The sequence below is a fragment of the Mya arenaria genome, chromosome 9, assembly GCF_026914265.1.
Source record: "Mya arenaria isolate MELC-2E11 chromosome 9, ASM2691426v1".
Classification (NCBI taxonomy): domain Eukaryota; kingdom Metazoa; phylum Mollusca; class Bivalvia; order Myida; family Myidae; genus Mya; species Mya arenaria.
The window spans coordinates 61,105,471-61,125,343 of record NC_069130.1 but is presented as its reverse complement, the minus strand read 5'-3'; the positions used below and the strand labels follow the sequence as shown (position 1 = coordinate 61,125,343).

The window sequence follows — 19,873 nt, the reverse complement described above, 5'->3', positions numbered from 1 at the left end:
CTTGTGTTCATAAACACACGGAAAACACTCCCCACAATGTTAAAAACATGTTGAAGAACATATTAGAGAAGGTTTATTTATATGTTTGTATAATTATTGCTCCAATAAAACACAAAGGTTTGTTGTTTCTTTGCCACAAGAAGAGAAAACCACACGGGAAGTTTCAAAAATACTTTTAAAGGTGCTGCACAGAAAACTGAAAGAGAAATAGCAAGAAAACATTGTTTTACATTTACGATCAAAAAGATAATCAAAGAGAAGAAACATATCTTTTGTATGGTTTAGTTTGCTAATCAAGTGTCAAAAGAGCTATATTTCGAATATTCAGTTATTATCAGTATATGATTCCTTTTCTAGCTCCTACCGTGACGTAGGCCAAAAAGAAAAGAAAGCGGGTCAATGACGTTAACAATGGTTCAATTACAACGAATAATCTGAAACCGAGGCTGCTCTTGACCGTCTCCGTGGCCTAGAGGTTAAAGCGTCCGTATATGGAGCGGGAGGTCGTGGGTTCAGTCCCTGGCCGCGTCATACCGAAAGACGTTAAACGTTGGTACAAGTAGCTACCTTGCCTGGCGCTCGGCATTTAAAGGGTGCTTGGAAAAGGGGTGTACTCAGTACTCGAATAATCTGAAACCGAGGCTGCTGGTGACCTTTTCGGGAATATTTCGTTACCTTTAAAATCCCTTTAAATCGCTAAACTCAACCACCAATTCAACATACATACCGATAAGCGGAAAAAGTTTTTTATAACCATACACATATTAAATAAATATTGAATAATAAAACGAACAAATGCGAAAACCACTTACATATTTTTCCGTTCAGTTGACTGACCCTGTGCCATGACTTCTAGACAGTCGCTGAAACAAGGAAGTTTACAACACCTTATACATAGGTAATATGAAAGTAAAATACATCATTACATCTGAATTGTTTTGACCAATATTAATAAATTGAACAAAGTTAATATATATACATATATATTTCTGATCTTTAGTTTATATTTTGTGTGTGCATTAATAAATATACAGTCGAACCCCATTGGCTCGAACGAATGAACGAATGAATGAATGAAACCCTAGTTTGTGCTTAAACCGTAAAAACAACTCACAGGGATCGTCGAAAATACCGATATATATACATATATATATATTTCTGTATGTATGACTGATATATTTCTGATCTTTAGTTTATATTTTGTGTGTGCAATAATAAATATACAGTCGTACCATTGGCTCGAACTCACAGGGATCGGCGAAAATACACCGAGCAGTGGGGAGTTCGAGCATAGTGGGAATGCTTACATTCAGTGTAAAGAAATATAGCTTTTATATCCAGTTCGAACAATCGAAGAAATCGAGCCCAGCAAATTCGAGCCAACGGGGTTCGACTGTATTTAAAATCAGCAGAAAACAATATTTAAATAAATAGATGAATAAATGAATGAACAAACGAACGAACGAACGAACGCACGAACGAACGAACGAACGAACGAACGAACGAATGAATGAATGAATGAAACCCTAGTTTGTGCTTAAACCGTAAAAACAACTATTCACTTACAAAATTCGCACACCCATCCATGCTTTTGAGACAAGAACGAAAATCCTTCACATAGATAATCGTGCCAAAGTCCATCCTTAAATTCCATCATCACACAGTCCTCCAACCCACCAACCACGCCTGGCTGTCCTGGGGCCCAGTTAGAGAACCCGAGAGGAGTGTCTGTAAAGTGAAAGTAATATTGGCGATAAAGACAAAGTCATCGTAGTCGTATTTCGAATAAAACAGTATTGTGCAATTGTTTTATCATTGATGCAACTGACGTCAATGCCGTAGTAGTAGAACAAAAACCTTTACATTGTGTAGTTTCTGCTAGTATACTAGTTATTTAATAAATGCCGATTATGGCCCTTGAACGAATAAGCGATTGACACGCTTAAGCTGCTGTTATGATAGAAATCAAACAAGAACGGACACAAGCAAACAAGCGGAAGTAGATTGGCAGACACAATATGTTTATACATTGATGATGCAGGTTTTTTGTGTAGTGTAGTGTAGTTAACAAAATTATAAACTAAGATTTAATATCTTGGTGCACTGGCAAGCTGGAGAAGACAGGGCGAGTTGCGATCAACTCAACTATACTCGAATCGTAAAAACACTAAATACGAGCTCATCTTTGTATAGAATTGCACCAGTCGTATGCTACTATACAGTACACATACATGTTACGCGTATCTTTCTGTTGGCCAAAATATGACATAGGAATCTAAACGCCCAAAACCAGCTTATATAAACCACTACTGACAGTCATTCCAATGTCATAGGACTGTTAGTTGCTGGAATTGGATTATACCGTTATTTCATGGTCATTTATGCCACAGACGAAACTGTTGTCTCGAGTCGGAAAGGATGACATCCTAACTCTCGTGCAACAGTTCAGAATGTCATCTCTGATACCCAGGGACAGATTTTTACTGTTAACAAAATGGAAATACCTGTTTTCTTACCTGATCAAAACTTTGTTTGAGCATAGTGTAAAACGCATAAATACGAAAACAACTGAACCGGCCAAAATTGAAGCATGGCATTTGAAATAAAAATCTCCTGGTTGAAGTGTATCCAGTGGCAGATAAATGAGTTATTTGAAAGGACAATATGACCAAAAGGGACAAATACTAACTCATTGACGTTAAGTGTCAATAACTAATTTATATACACTATTACTCACTTGCAATGCAATAGGTCACTTAGAGATAATTTCTAGCTTATCTTAACCATTACTCACCGTCTGTGGCATATAACAGGACCGTAAGCGTCACAAATATAGTTTATAAACACTACTCACTGTCGGCCCAGTGCCAATTCCCTTCTCCACCATCGTGGTCGGTCAGGCCTATCCATATACCATGATCGCCTTGTCCACCAAGAACCTTGTGGATGCATTTAAAGGTTTATTAAGGTATAAATTCCACCGGGAAATACTTATTTGTCAAAAAAGAACTTTAGTGCAATGGTCAGTAAAATGCTTATTTTGAATGAGCATATTTGACACTCCTCTCGTTCACTATATTCCATCAAACGGAAAACACCCAAGGACTATTTTAAGGCAAATAGTTTTATAATTCTTGTCAATATAGACGTATTACAAAACTTAACTGTAATCTACGCATGGGGTCTGATTTGTGAAACGTTGAAGCTAATCCTGCCAAAGGTGTATGAGGAGTTAAACACAAAAGTATGATCATTATACTCTGTGCGTACACATAAACACAAAACAACAATAATAGACCAGCACAACGTATTTTTACACGCATATTCACGTGATGTCGAATAAACAATACATGCACCGAAGAATGTGTATGGAGTTCGACACACAATATTTGTTCAATAGAATTCATATATGACAAAAGGAGTTACGAAGGGTCATTTGTCGTGAAAAATGGAGGTAGAAATTAATCCGTTTGCACAAAATGCCTAGTCATCTGTGAATCAGAGGAATTCAACACACAGGGATCAATACGGACTTAAAGAGCAGCAGACCGAATAACTTAATATGCCTCTCTCCTTTACGGGGCAATAAAAGTTGAAGATGTTTGTAAAAAAGCAATAATATGGTGCATGGGCAAGTGAAGATGTCGGAAATACAGTGTAGCTGCTTTGATAATTGAAAATTTAGGAAATACAGTGTAGCTGCTTTGACAATTGAAAATTTAGGAAATACAGTGTAGCTGCAATGATATTTGAAGATTTAGGAAATACAGTGTAGCTGCATTGACAATTGAAGATTTAGGAAATACAGTGTAGCTGCTTTGACAATTGAAGATTTAGGAAATACAGTGTAGCTACTTTGACAATTGAAGATTTAGGAAATACAGTGTAGCTGCTTTGACAATTGAAGATTTAGGAAATACAGTGTAGCTGCATTGACAATTGAAGATTTAGGAAATACAGTGTAGCTGCTTTGACAATGGACGATTTAGGAAATACAGTGTAGCTGCTTTGACAATTGAAGATTTAGGAAATACAGTGTAGCTGCTTTGACAATTGAAGATTTAGGAAATACAGTGAAGCTGCTTTGACAATTGAAGATTTAGGAAATACAGTGTAGCTGCTTTGATAATTGAAGATTTAGGAAATACAGTGTAGCTGCTTTGACAATTGAAAATTTAGGAAATACAGTGTAGCTGCAATGATATTTGAAGATTTAGGAAATACAGTGTAGCTGCATTGACAATTGAAGATTTAGGAAATACAGTGTAGCTGCTTTGACAATTGAAGATTTAGGAAATACAGTGTAGCTGCCTTGACAATTGAAGATTTAGGAAATACAGTGTAGCTGCTTTGACAATGGACGATTTAGGAAATACAGTGTAGCTGCATTGACAATTGAAGATTTAGGAAATACAGTGTAGCTGCTTTGACAATGGACGATTTAGGAAATACAGTGTAGCTGCTTTGACAATTGAAGATTTAGGAAATACAGTGTAGCTGCTTTGACAATTGAAGATTTAGGAAATACAGTGTAGCTACTTTGACAATTGAAGATTTAGGAAATACAGTGTAGCTGCTTTGACAATGGACGATTTAGGAAATACAGTGCAGCTGCTTTGACAATGGACGATTTAGGAAATACAGTGTAATTGCTTTGACAATTGAAGATTTAGGAAATACAGTGTAGCTGCTTTGACAATTGAAGATTTAGGAAATACAGTGTAGCTGCTTTGACAATTGAAGATTTAGGAAATACAGTGTAGCTGCTTTGACAATGGACGATTTAGGAAATACAGTGTAGCTGCATTGACAATGGACGATTTAGGAAATACAGTGTAGCTGCTTTGACAATTGAAGATTTAGGAAATACAAGATGAATGATAGATAAAACGGTAAAATTAAAGTATACCCTAGACTATTAGGTTTCGTCCATGGGACGGAACAGAATATTGATTTTACGGAAACGTTAGATACTCATAATACCCTGTTAACTTACCTGCAGATGATTCCAAACGAAGGAATGCTCCATGAAGTTATTAATGGCTACCTGATGACCACCTTTTCCCACACAATCCTTCTCGGCTGTGTACCAACTGCTAGGTTGGTAGAGAACAAACTGGTAGCAGCTGCTTCCATATGGAACCAGATCATCCCCTGCGATGTTGGTGGGACAGTTGGCGTTTGCTGCACCTGCTTAGATAGGCATACAGAAAAGGTCATATAAATGAGGATGAAACTATCCTTTTGGTACGCGGTATTCAATGACTTTTGACGGTGTACTCAGTAATGTACGGGGTACACAGAAACTCCAAGTGCGGCATTAATTGGTACGCTGACTTTCAATATAGTCTAATGTCATTTGGAACGAAAAATTGGGAAGGAACGGAAGGAGTATTCTGAAGGCAAGGGGTTACATGTGCATATATGTAGCTTATCTTCGAAAAAATATACTTGTATCGTTATTTCACTTGAAATCGGACGTAAACGACTTTCTTTGTAATATTTTAAGGTAAAAAATGCCCCCCCTTTTTTTTTTCTTAAATATCTGCACTCTATTTTTCCTCACGCAAAGCTTGTTTAAATAATATTATAATAATGAGCCACATGGCATCCAAAATACATATATTTGTGGGTGGCATTCCTGAAACTTTCTTCCAGAATAGATTTACGCATATGATTAATGCAATATCTAGATATTATAAGAATGCGTTTATTTGAATAAAAGCAGAACCATTTAGCACAGGAAATGTTCGTTGTTATTTTGTTAAGATATTTTCAAACAATAAATATATATGTTGGACTTATATTGACACTGAGTTCAATATTTTAACATCAATACAGATATGGACTCCGAATATCAACTATAAATTTAAAAACGGATATAATTCGGTCGACCATTCGAGGCATCTTTCAATTTGTTTTATTCAGAATTCATTAGCGAATCTGCAAGTTGGCTTTTGATGATTTACAAACCAGCTAATTGAGACCAAGACCAATTGGTAAATTAACTGTTTAATAACAATTTACAAATACAGGTGTTTTAGAAAACGCAAAGTAGTATTTTATAAATACTTAACTTTATACTGATAACAATCTATTGTCATTAGGAAGACTTTCAGCATCCAGCTGTATACAATGAGGAATTACAAAATTGAAATGTTTTACATACCCTTATTTTTTGATAAGTTTGAGAAACAATTCTTATGTTCCGTAAGCGTTTAGACAACATACCTGCAGCCATTAATATCGTCGTAAATAATGGCACTAAATCCAGCATTTCTGTTTCTGAATTGCTCACTAGACGTTATGTCAGACAATGACCGCTTTTTACAAATGCATGTCCCCCTTCTTATCAGATAAGATAAATAGATGGCGTAGCTTATGTCAGCACTTCTCACACTGTGCAGTACAGCAATGATTTGGTCATGTTTGACTAGTAGTACTCATAACAGTACTGACACGCTGCCTTACACAAATATCTCTTGTTACGACTTCCAAACGCAACTGAGAAATTGAAACCAGAAACAGACTTTAAACTACATCATTTTTTTATACATTTTTACAAAGACATTTCAAATAAATATTGCAATATATATTGAAGTTTATGTTATGTTATGTTATATTATGTTATGTTATGCTATGCTTTGTTATATTATGTTACGTTATGCTTATGATTTGTTGTGTATATGTTATGTTATGTTACGTTATGCTTATGATATGTTGTGTATATGTTATGTTATGTTATGGTATGTTATGTTATGTTATGTTGTGTTATGTTATGTTATGTTATGTTATGTTGTGTTATGTTATGTTATGTTATGTTGTGTTGTGTTGTGTTGTGTTATGTTATGTTATGTTATGTTATGTTATGTTATGTTATGTTATGTTATGACACATAACGATGTTGCACTCTTTTAAAACAAAACACCGAATACTTGTATTGTACACAGTCCGCCAAAGATGACATGAAACTTGTGAATGATTAGTTGCTCGATAATAGGTCTACAACATGTACGCAAGATGTATGTTAATCAAGCATCCATACATCTTCCTAGTTTGGTGCTTAAGACTTGTCTGGTAAGTGTTTGTAATTATTGTACCCTGGGTATCGGCTTAGTCCTTACGGTACACAACAACATACATCATGAAGGTTGTTTTCTGTTTGTTAATGACGCAAGGAGAGTAACACGGCCAAATCAAAATACAACAAAGGTTGGTTTGTTTCAACATAATTTGTGTATCAATGCAATTGTTCGTGGTAGAACGAACAAGTACTGTAGTGAAGGGTTGAGGAGTTTGTAATGATTTGTATTTATCAAGCGCAGTGTGTTGGTTGAAGATAACTAAAATGTAGCGAATACAAGAATCTTTTAGAAAGGTTTATTTGTGAAAGGAAAATTAATACAAGAAGTTTAACTGGTATATATTGAGCATTATGAACCCAATACCATAATAAGGTATAGACTAGAAGTTAATTACACGTTTTATTTAGCACCATTAAGTTATACATGTACATATGAAAGAAGGTGCAAGCTGTATTATTAGTGATACAGTATTTATATTGATAAAGATGATGTGCATGAACTTTAAAAAACATTATGGCAAACAAGACGAGATTTTGTCAAGCAATTTTCCCAGGGTATGTATGAAGAGTAACGGTATACCATGGCTGCCGACGATGACACATCTCATACTGTACATTTCAGCAAAATGTTAGTGCTAAAGTTGCACAATAACGCGACAAAAAAGGAAACGTTTAACTCCATGGTCTCATGGAATATTTATGACCAAAAAAAATTCCCCTTTTCGTTTTTGTTTTCATGACCTTTTTAATATTTATATGACAAACTACAGACACAAGCTCAGTAGCCAAAAGTGTAAACACATAAACTATTTTCGGAAATGACCGAACGATCCCGAATATGTATGAGCCTCGTTTTCATAGACGGAAGTGGACAAAACGAAAAAATAGAAATTCGAAATAAGAAGACTCAAGCTGTAAGAAAATGTCGTCGGTAAGCTTGGTTTTTGTTATGATCGCGTGCGTCACAATCAACAATCAACGTTAATATGTTATTAATGCACACCTCATGACTGGCAAAAATCTTCCAGTTTTGCCTCCTTCGGCTTTTTACATAAACTAGATACATATTTTTGCTGGAGTCTACCTAAACAAGAAATATTACATTTTAGGTGCTGAAGATAGAACTCGAAAACAACTGCAGACAACATTTTTTATGATGAAATCAAGTTTTATAAATTAATAAAATACCGTTAAAGAGTGTAAAATAAGGTGAAAATATAAACCATACGTGAGTTAATTCCTTGAAATTCGCCAACTTGTTTATATCTTTTTTATTCAGAATGATTGTGTAAAGCTGAAGGGATTTAACACCTGATATCAGGGTGATTGTACATAGCTGGCGAGATATAAAACGTTGCGAAAGATAATCTGGATGTAAAGGTGTAAGTGTGTGATCGTAGTGTTTGTACCATGACGTGAAGGGCAAAGTGCAGTAGAAAAATTGTGTTGTTTTATTTAGCAACATGCTACTTCGAATATAATATTGTGTCAAAAAAGTCTTCTCTTTTACATTATATTTTGTATTTGTGTCAAAATGCGTGTAAATTGTTAGGCTTTCAGCGGGGTCAACTGAATTATCTTTACTAATAAATAAATAAATAAATAAATAAAATGATATAAGGAGGGGGCGAGTGTTACAACGTGTTACTAATACCACACCCCAGAGACGTATTAACCTGTTAGATGTATGTACTTGAATAACATAACCCGTCTGGTACTTGCATTACCTGTCTAGTGCGGTGGGGTATAAAAAGGTCGGTTTGACTGCTAGCTGAGAGCTTTTAAGCACGGAGTGCTGGAAGCTTGACGCTGTTTGAGTTGTTTATATAGTTATTCACTCGGAGCGGGCATTTGTTGAGTTATACTTTAACCAAGATAGATTTTGGACAGTTATGTCCATGTCACTTGTCAACGTTCCGACACGGGAGTGTTAACGAACACGAAGGAAGCAATCTTTAACAAAGTGCAATAAATGCTACTGGAAGACCATATTTAAGAAGGTTTATTTATATTCTTTGTAAAGTTGTTGTTCCAATTAAACACAATGACTTGTTGTATCTGGGTCATAAGAAGAGAAAATGCATGGGAAGTTTCAAAAATACTTTTAAAGGTGCTGCACAGCAATCTGAAAGAAAAAAAAGAAAGAAAACGGCGTGTAATATTTACGATAAGAATGTTTATCAAAGTAAAGAAATATATATTTTGCATGGTTTAGTTTATATCTGTATAACTTCCGTTTCTAGTTCCTATCGTAAAGCATGCCATGATTAAAGGGAAAATGGGCCAAAAACGTTGACAATGCTATCCATAACATCGAACAGTTTCCGATAATGCTGTAGACGTACTTTAAGAATATTTCGTTACCTTAAATAATCCCTTTAAATCCCTAAGCACTATTACAATCCTTACATGCAAACAGAACAACAGAAACCCTATTAGTCTAGTCGTAAACATTTTTGATAAAATGTACAAAATTGAAATTCTACTTACAAAATGGCCCGCTCACTTAACTGAGATTGTATCATTATGACTAGACCGAAGCTGTAACAATGAAGATAACATCATTTCTTATATATAGGTAATATCAACTTAAAAAACAACAACATCGTTTTCACCCATAATAATAAATGTTGTTTTTTAATGTAAAATCGAATTTGTTCTCATCTTCAAGTTATACGTTTCTAAAATTGTATTACAAATAAACATAGCTTAGACCATCAACATTTTATAAGTTTTCTATTACATTAAGATTTTGAGATAAATAACAACGTCATAACATCATCGTTTCTTATCTTAATGGAACCTGCCAGGACAAGCCCAGTACTCCATATTTAACCATGTTAAAAGGCTCGCGGTTAAAGGCCTAAATGAAAAAACGAAGACCACAACACGTCACAATATATTTACATATTCACAATAAATGTTGGAGTAACCATTCTAGAACCGTCAGCGAAACGGGACTCAACTCGAGTGTTATGACTAATTCTCAGAAGCAAAACACAAAGTGGATGTAATACGGTGAAGAACGTTCATTTTCTGAATTTTACTCAATTAATTTTTTTTAAAGTAAAACCAAAATTCAATTCAACGAACCTGATTTAAGTAATTCGATTGGTAACTTAATTTGACATTAAACAGTAAAAGCAGCACTCAAGCACTTACGGAATTCGCACACCCATCCATGCTTTTCAGACCAGAACGAAAATCCTTCACATACATAATCATGCCAAAGTCCATCCTTAAATTCCATCATCACACAGTCCTCCAACCCACCAACCACGCCTGGCTGTCCAGGGGCCCAGTTAGAGAACCCGAGAGGAGTGTCTGTAAAGTGAAAGTAATATTGGCGATAAAGGCAAAGTCATTGCAGCTGATTATTCGAGCAAACCAATTATGTTATTGTTTTATCATTGATGCAGCAGTCGTCGTCGTCGTAGTTGTAGTAGTAGAACAAAAACATTTTCCTAGGGTAGTTTCTATTTGTAGGAATTATTATCAATAAATACTCATTAATTTCCGTCTATTGAATTATTACAAGGCTAATACCATGATGGACTCCCTTACACTTCTATCATGTTAAAAAAAGAAAAAAAGGAAAACAAATGAACGGAACATTGCAAATCACCAGACCCCAATTTCTCGAAACTTCTTAAGTCCTTTATTACAGGATTAAGCTAAGCTCACTATTTTTTTCAATAATTTGCGTAATATTTACTAAGTTTTTATACTTCAGATAGGAATTATCTTTATGATAATCACAATAAACCATATTTCAATTATCAAATTTCAATTTAAGTATGTGTTTTGGCTAATTGAAATAAGCTACCTAAAGCCTGTTTGGCTTAAGAAGTTTCGATAAATTAGGGCCAGAAGTTTACAAATAGACAGAAAAAATGTGTGTTTGTGTGTTGATGACGCAGTTGTTCCTGCATATTCATTTATAGTTAACTAAAACATAAGCTGAAATCTAAACTTTGGAATCTGCCTATTGTGAATGGCAATCTTAAGAAGACAGGACGAGGTGCTATGAACTCAATTATAATCGAATAGAAATATTTTATATGATAACCGCTTTGCATACATTTGCAAATACACGATTTAGACAGCCATATATACTATACAGTCTATGTATATACCTATAAGGTGAATACTGCTTGTCGCGAAATTATGCCATACAAATCAAAACGACAAGAACTAGCGTATATTAACCACTATATTCCGACTTTGACCCGTGAGTTACCACCTATTGGATAAGTGCACCGATCATTTTGTTTCAAAAGTCCATACATTCCTTTATAGGTAAAGTGTGTCAATGTAGAGTCACATTTTCAGAGTAATTTACCTAATAGTATAATACTGCTTGTCGCGAAATTATGCCATACAATCAAAACGACAAGAACTAGCGTATATTAACCACTATATTCCGACTTTGACCCGTGAGTTACCACCTATTGGATAAGTGCACCGATCATTTTGTTTCAAAAGTCCACACATTCCTTTATAGGTAAAGTGTGTCAATGTAGTCACATTTTCAGAGTAATTTACCTAATAGTATATAGCTACTTATTAAACTGCTTAACGCAGGTAGGACATAAAGAGCAGAAGGTAACGTATAGGGCTGAAATGCAAAAGGTCGCGAGTTCGAATCCTTTGAGGGAAATATTCTTTATTGTTTTTTGTCTTTTCTTTGCTTTTCATAATTTCAATTTAGTACATAACACATGGGTTTATTCAAATATATCTTCTATCTTTATCTCAATGGCTATTTCGTGCTCCATGTTCCAAGGGCAGTAATGTCAGGTGCGTCCATGCTTCCCGGTTCATTGTTTTCAGTGGAAAACGTCCTCGATTCGGTGAGTATTACCACTGTTTTCTGTATGTTTCAGCGATAATTTTTAGAAACGAATGAAGAGCAATTGCACGTTTACGAAGACGTTTGTTTTAGATCAAAATAATGTCTGTATTAAAATATCTCGTGAAAACAATGCACGTTCTTACTAGGCTTCCCGACTCACTCAATGCAGATTTCGCTTCAAAACAACTATTTAATACCGTTCTCTTGTGTACAAACCCCATCCGATGCTTTGATCTGGAAAATTACAGTATTGCTATTGTTTTCCGAATGCAGACAGCCAATTTTGGAGTTAAATCGCCTCATTTACGAAAATGCTTGCTGGTTCATTCTGTACATTTTAGAACCTAGGTTCATCCCAAATCTAGATCTATGGCACCCTGTATGTACCCGAATTACCAGTCGTTTTGTTTTAGTTTTTTCACAAAAAATAATTGTGTTAATTATTTAATTAAATAAGAGGGTGTACAGATATATAATTTATATTTTAAGGGAATAAACGATGACACGAAAGAAGAGATCAAACATGAATCAAAATAGACAAAAAACAAGACGCTTAAAGGTAGTCCATATAAACGACATAATAAATGAACTATGCATACTTGATGATAAAATCAAAATAGAGGTTCTTTATAAATTAAAGGGACTATACACCAGATTGGCACCAAAATGTTTTTTTCTGTAAAGAATTCAGGACAATTTTAAACAAATGTTTTACTCTGTCATATCATAATTGTAGAAAAAAAAATCGAGTTGGAGACCGGATTGGAACTGGTGTCGCCAAAATTGCAGTCCATTGTCAAAGACTTACCCTAAACGGTGGTGGTTTTAGTAGTTTATACTCCGGGTCCCGGCGTGAGCACATTGAACGGTCCCAGAGTGACATTTCAACCACCTCACACTCATCCTGGGCAGAACCTGTACTAGGTGCCGTTACCTCTGCAAGGAACTGACAACTTCTGTACATGCCAGGAGCAGTGGTATAGTGCGAATGGTCGTTGAAAGGATTTCATAACCAATCACAACAGAAGTGATCTGGTCCGCCCGGTATTTAGAGTCCAACGCTCTACCGATTGAGTTAACCGGGCGGACCAATCCTAAACGGTTGGAATATTAAAGCTATATACCTAACTTGATAATATCACGTGATGATATCGACTAGCCAATCACGCAATACGGGAATGAATTCCACTAGGTAGACATACCTAGTTATCTTTTTTGATTGAAAAAAATTAAGAAAATCTGCGAAAATTAAATTACTTTTGAACTATGTGGTACTTAAGTTAGTAAGTTTCAATGCATTGTACAAATCGATACAAAGTTTATGTCAGGTTTCGAAAATTTTCTCTTTTTTTCGCTATTTCATTGTACGGAGACGAGTACAGCCCCTTTAGAAATTGCTTATGTAATAATGTAAGGTAAAATTGTGGATTATTTAGGAAATAGCAATGAAAAGGAACTAAGAGTTTACCTTAAAGAGTGTGCTATATGTTTACTTTGGCAATCGAAATAAAAAGGGAGACAACCTGCAGGAAACAGTGAACAATTTAAGGTCTTAAATATATTTGATAGTTTATTAAAGTCTTATCAATACAACAATATACATCACCTATTAAATATACATTAAAATATGCATTGCCACTCAGTACATAAGTTATAAGAGACTACAGCACACAAAAAACAACAACATAAAACTATACATTACTTATTTAACATCTAAAATCGATATATACAAAAGTAAGAAACTAGAAACCAATGCTAATCTTGTTTTAAAACAATAGAATAACACATGAATTTCTGATTCAACAGAATTACAAAAAGGGCAAAGACGATCATTTAGGGCAAGATTTTCATATCGGCCCGTTTCCACTCGAATAGGGGCTACCCCGCATCTAAATTTACTTAACGCTGCCCTATGTTTTGGCGGCAAAATCAATTTACAATAACTTTCAACAGAATAGTTAATTTTATACTTGCAATAGTTTCTTAACTTATTTCCACCCCTTCCACGTATACCTTTTGGTCTATTAATAGAATCGTGCCACTCATTGATATACCCTGACATCATTTTATCATATATTTTGCTAACAACGGTGGATTTTGGTACATGGTTATTCATATTAGTATATATATCCAAGGCAAGGCTTACCATTTTCTCATTTACATAATAAAACCAAGATTTGTATGTATTACATGCCTTGCCGTTTGCCCAAAGAGCTGTTCGTTTATTGATACGAGACACAGGTGTATTACACAACCTAGACCAATGTCCGACTATAGATTTCCACTGACGGATAATCGATGGTACTCAGGCCATTTCGCCCGAATAAGCATCATTAGGTGTATATTTCCCAACGCCGAGAAAGAAACGCATGGCTCTATTATGCACGGCGTTGATGCATAAAAACGATTTTACACCCCCGAGAGATGCACCGTAACTTATAATCGGCCAAATAAATGTTGTAAGTTACACCTAAGTTGATAAAACTGTTTTATGTAAAGACATTTACTTGTAACCGCGACTCGACTTACTATATAACCTCCAAAAATAATGACAGTTCTACTTTAAGTAGAGAGCCCTGTCAGTGTGTGTATACAACGTGATAAATAACGTTATAAACGCTTCGAATGAAGACTTTAAACCAAGATAACTTTCCCATTTCTTCACCATTTTATATGAAATATAGCGAAGTCTACGCCGCTAACGGAGCCCCGCCTTCGATCGTTTACCAGTGTTTGGTTGAGAGTTTAGTTTCTTAAAACACGTCGACAAACCTTTTCACAATACGGCCGTCTGATAGAGCACTGTCAAAACATTATTTTGGAAACAGGTTTGTCGAAGCGTTTGTTGAAACTAATCGCCTTAGCAAACTCCGGTAATACAAGGAAGGCGGGGCATAGACTGCCCTTTGTTTCATTTAAAATGGTATAGTGATTGAAAAGTCATCTTCGATTAACGTCTTTATTTTAAGCAAAATGTTGCCTTCCGACGTAGCATAAATGACGTAATTTATCACGTGGTATACATACACTGCCTGTACAAAATTACCCTTCTTAACGTTGTATAGTATATATACATGAATTTTTTAAAAAATCGACGCCTTTTATTCGTTATTTTAATGTGCCATAGATCTTCCAGATTTGGGATGAACCTAGGTTCTAAAAATGTACAAAATGAACCAGCAAGCATTTTCGTAAATGAGCCGATTTAACTCCAAAATTGGCTTTCTGCATTCGGAAATCAATAGCAATACTGTTATTGCCCAAAACAAAGCATCGGATGGGGTTTGTACGCAAGAGAACGGTATTAATTAATTGTTTTGAAGCAAAAAATGAACTGAGTGAGTCGGGAGCCTAGTAAGAACGTGCATTGTTTTCACGAGATATTTTAATACAGACATTATTATTTTGATCTAAAACAAGCGTCTTCGTAAACGAGCAATTGCTCTTCATTCGGTGCACAAGTTCGTTTCTAAAAATTATCGCTGAAACATACAGAAAACAGTGGTAATACTCACCGAATCGAGGACGTTTTCCACTGAAAACAATGAACCGGGAAGCATGGACGCACCTGACATTACTGCCCTTGTTTTCATCCGTTTATATAAATGAAACAATGTTTTTCATAGAAATTTAAAAAAAATCCTTTTTAGTAAATTATCAAAAAACATTATTTTTTAAATAACAAATCAGTCGCCGCTCTCACTGGATGTGTCCGTCTCGGAGCAATCACACTTTCACGGTCAATATTATAGGATGTATCTGTGTATTAAAATACTGACACTACGGAGATATCAAACTGCTGAGTTTTGAGCTCACAACCATTATAACCTATGATAAGAAATTCAACGCGCTGCCGCCAAGGCTATGACACCTTTTACATGAACTTAACTTTACTTTGAGCTATGATTGGAAAAAGCAAATTACCCATTATGTGAATTAACCCAAATATGTATAAATACATAAGCATATTCACGGCTTAATCCGTGTAATCAGACTGTAACTACTGTCGTTCAAATGTCGAAGGGCCGTTATTCACAATACATATCTTATATGAATAACTACTGACTTCTAGTTCTGGGCCCTTGAAGATGCACTCTTACTTCCAAATAAGATTTACCACAATTAATAATATTGTTTCATTATTTCAAAAAGGATGAAAAAAATGTCGAAAACAATGGTTCTTATAAAGAATAACGAGTTTAATTTGAAAGGAATGAGCATAAAACACGTCATTTCTACCTTATGACACTATAGAAGACCACAGTAAATCTTTAAGCGTTCACCAAACATTAAATATTTTTGCATTTTCTGCTATTAAATACACGGTTACAATCTCGTTATCAGTTATTAATATTTTTCATAAGTTTAGTAAGTAGTTAAAGGTTTATCAGTCAAAATCGATGTTTGTTATACATGTTTATGTATTGATTTTGAATAAGAGTGTAACGTTAAGGATACCCATAATTAATTTGAACTTCTACCGTCAGTCCAATGTCATTTGACCCTTGCCGATTCTCACATTATACAAACTACTACTCACTTTCAGTCAAATGCCATAGGACCCTTAGAAACAATTACTAGCTGATATAAACTAACACTGAATAATGGCCGAATGTGATAATAAAAGACACAATTATCGAATATATACGCCTACTTACTGTCGGCCCAATGCCAATTTCCCTCTGTACCATCGTGGTCTGTAAGTCCAAGCCATATACCATGATCGCCTTGTCCACCAATATTCTAGAGAATTAATTTAAAAATGAATCGAAACTTGAATTTTCCGGAAGACATTGATGCATTTATTTGTCAAATAAATGACGATTTGTAAGTATGTTTGCGCCATGGTCAGTGAAATGGATATTGTTAATGTGAAAATTTGTAACAATACTTTTTACTATATTCCATACAGATAAAACACAAAAATCTATTCTTTAACAAATGATTCTAAAATTCTTTTCAATACTGGCGCAACACGGTAACGATAATCTGCACATGTTGCCTTAATTTGGGAACCTTGAAGCAAATTCTGCAAAAGTTGTATGAGGACTTTGACACACAGTTTTATCACTTTAATCCATGATGTACACAGAGAAAGCAAACCCTTGCAAAAGGCAATAGTTCCGGTCAAAATGAACCCAGCATGTAGTCTTTTTACACGCATATATATGCACGAGAATCGGATCAAGTATCAATGCACAGAAAGATGACTACATTTTTATCAATATGTGGCATATACGGAAATAAAATAACGCAGAGCAATTGTTCTAGAAAAATGGACGTAGAACACATTCGTTCACACGAAAAACCCAGTCAACTTTGAACCCGAGGTGTTCGACGCACAAGGATTCAGGGTGTCAAAACATACGTAAAAACAAGCAGACAGAGCAACTAAATATGCCTCTCACTTTTGTGGGGTCATCATACAAATGCAGTTGAAGCCCGGAATAAAAAAGAAATATATTCTGGTTTTCCCAAGCTAATCTTCTGGTACAAACAAAATTGTACTGTTTTAGTATAGACAAGTAATTTTTGAAACAATGAAATCATTGACCTGTTACATAAATTTAAATAGCTTTAATTTTATTTTGTTATTTGTAACGGCATAGAAAAAATCCAGTGAAGTGAATTTGTGGCAACAGGCGTTTAAAATAGCAATATAAAGCATTATTATATACCCATCATAAATCCACACGCAATACAAATCGCAAATACGGTAGTCCGTATTCCGATTCAGTGCAATACGTCCGTATTCCACCCTTGTGACGTCACGTCATAACAAATATCGTTGCGTGATGTTAAAATGACGTCATGAAACAAATAGTGCGTCGTTAAAATGACACTTATTATTGTATATAATTAAGGGGTTATTAGTAATGAGTTTTGATCAGATATGTCGTATTCGACTTTCGTGGATATTTTTAGATTGTGATTTCACTCGGCTGCGCCTCGTGAAATCCGAATCTGCAAAAATAAACTCAAGTCAGATACAACCTCCTGGATCAAAATGCAGAACTAATAACCCTATTGTATTGATAATTGAAGATTAAAGAAATACTGTTTAGCTGCATTGATAACTACATGTTTAGAAAAAGCAGTATACATGCATTGACTATTGAAAATTAAGAAAATACAGCGTAGCTGCATTACAATCTATTGAGATTACGAAATTACAATTTAGCTGCAATTTCAAATGAGGATTTATGAAATACAATGTCGCTTCATTGATTTAGGAATTCAGGGAGAATTCATGGCAGTTATTGCATTTTTGCATTGGCATTTTCATCAATTTGACATACATTAAACATTAAACTAGACGAATTATACTTAATATCAAACGTAAAATATATGGTGACGAGAAGTAAACCCAACCTAAAGTGTTGCCCATGTTATGGAGTAGTTACACTTTAATCTCATGCAATGCCACGATGTTTTACGGAAATGTTAGATACTCATAATACCCTGTTAACTAACCTGCAGATGATTCCAAACGAAGGAATGCTCCATGAAGTTGTTAATGGCTACCTGATGACCACCCTTTGCCACACAATCCTCCTCGGCTGTGTACCAACTGCTAGGTTGGTTGAGAATAAACTGGTAGCAACTGCTTCCAAATGGAACCAGATCATCCCCTGCGATGTTGGTGGGACAGTTGGCGTTTGCTGCACCTGCTTAGATAGATATCCTTACAGAAAAAGTCAATAAAAAAAACTGAAAACACTCTTTTGGTACAAAGTATTCAACGGCTGCTGTTCAATGAGTACTCGATATCTAGAGGGTTGTATGCGGTACACAAATACTCATAATTTGACATATTTTTTTTGAAACGCAGACTTTCGCAACCGTTTAACTTTTTCGGTACGCACGATTCTGGAAGGTTCGAAAGGCGAAATAAGCTAAATTACAACATTTCAGTGTTGAACTGTTTCAACAACTCAGAGATTGGCTGAATTTCTACTTAAGTATACATGTTTACGAAAGTAAATACGTGTTAATACTTTTACCTTATTAAACGTGAATCGTTTATACAAACACTTCTTTAGGAATTATTCAATTACCTGCAGCCAATAATATCACCGTAAATAACCGTACTAAACCCATCATTTCTGTTTCTGAATGGCCCTATCGACACTGGCAGCTTGAGGGCAAATACATGTCCCCCTTCTTATCAGATAAGATAAATAAAATGTGTAGCTTTATTGAAGCACTTTCGACACTGTACAGGACAGCAATAATTTGGTTTGACTAGTTGCTCTCATAAAGGTGTTTGAACGCTGCCTTACGCAACCAACTATCTCCTGTTACGGCAACAAAACGCCACAGAGAAACATTAACCAGCAACAAACTTTAGACAACAACAAAATGAATTTACTAACATATTTACTAAGGATGTTCAAATACTGTCGAAAAAAACCCAGAAGTTTACGAAAAATCTTGACTGATCATGCTATTTTAAATGTGAACCGAATTAACTCAACATAAAAAAAGAAAAAAAAGAAAAGCATTTTTATGCCACATCTCTTTCTTAATGAATCCCCCAAATGGATGCAATGTAATTTTCGCATTTTTGTTTTCATTCAATCAAACATTCATGAAATGATCTAGCACTGGTGGAATTTATAAAGAAACTTTAATTTTACCCAAAGACTCAATATCACAGACGTTTACCCTCATATATCAAATAAGAATGTTCTAGACAATGCTATTTAATTCCTCAAGAGCTTTCTTTTAAAAATCGATTAGAATCAGGTATTTTCTAATACTTCTATGCTTGGAATAAGTAGAAAATTCAAGAACATTTTAAATAAATTCTAATAAAACACATTCTGAAAATTCCAAAGGGGAAAACAAAGTTTACCTAAATGAACCTAACAATTGAACTAGATTGTTTTAGGAGTGAATTGCGTGAGTGATGTCATTAACGGGGATAAGAA

At 34.9% G+C, this 19,873-nt stretch overlaps 2 protein-coding genes across 4 annotated transcripts; both read right to left on the bottom strand.

The window, feature by feature from the left end:
• Positions 1-55: 55 nt before the first annotated feature.
• Positions 56-6,355, bottom strand: LOC128203618 (C-type lectin domain family 4 member G-like). Of its 2 annotated transcripts, none has more exons than XM_052905110.1 (6): positions 6,232-6,355; positions 4,997-5,193; positions 2,855-2,939; positions 1,567-1,728; positions 813-863; positions 56-196 (listed from the first exon to the last, which is right to left on the bottom strand). In XM_052905110.1, exons 1-5 carry the CDS (start codon positions 6,275-6,277, stop codon positions 853-855), a joined length of 501 nt encoding a protein of 166 aa, XP_052761070.1. In that variant the 5' UTR covers positions 6,278-6,355; the 3' UTR covers positions 56-196; positions 813-852. The 2 variants fall into 2 exon arrangements, with proteins under 2 accessions (XP_052761070.1, XP_052761071.1); XM_052905111.1 differs by having other exon boundaries at positions 4,997-5,190; positions 6,232-6,337.
• Positions 6,356-9,071: 2,716 nt separating this feature from the next.
• On the bottom strand, positions 9,072-19,086 carry LOC128203617 (C-type lectin domain family 4 member G-like). 2 transcript variants are annotated; one of them, XM_052905107.1, is made up of 6 exons: positions 18,998-19,086; positions 18,414-18,610; positions 16,598-16,682; positions 10,247-10,408; positions 9,575-9,625; positions 9,072-9,209 (listed from the first exon to the last, which is right to left on the bottom strand). In XM_052905107.1, exons 1-5 carry the CDS (start codon positions 19,041-19,043, stop codon positions 9,615-9,617), a joined length of 501 nt encoding a protein of 166 aa, XP_052761067.1. In that variant the 5' UTR covers positions 19,044-19,086; the 3' UTR covers positions 9,072-9,209; positions 9,575-9,614. The 2 variants fall into 2 exon arrangements, with proteins under 2 accessions (XP_052761067.1, XP_052761069.1); XM_052905109.1 differs by having other exon boundaries at positions 18,414-18,607; positions 18,998-19,081.
• Positions 19,087-19,873: the final 787 nt, after the last annotated feature.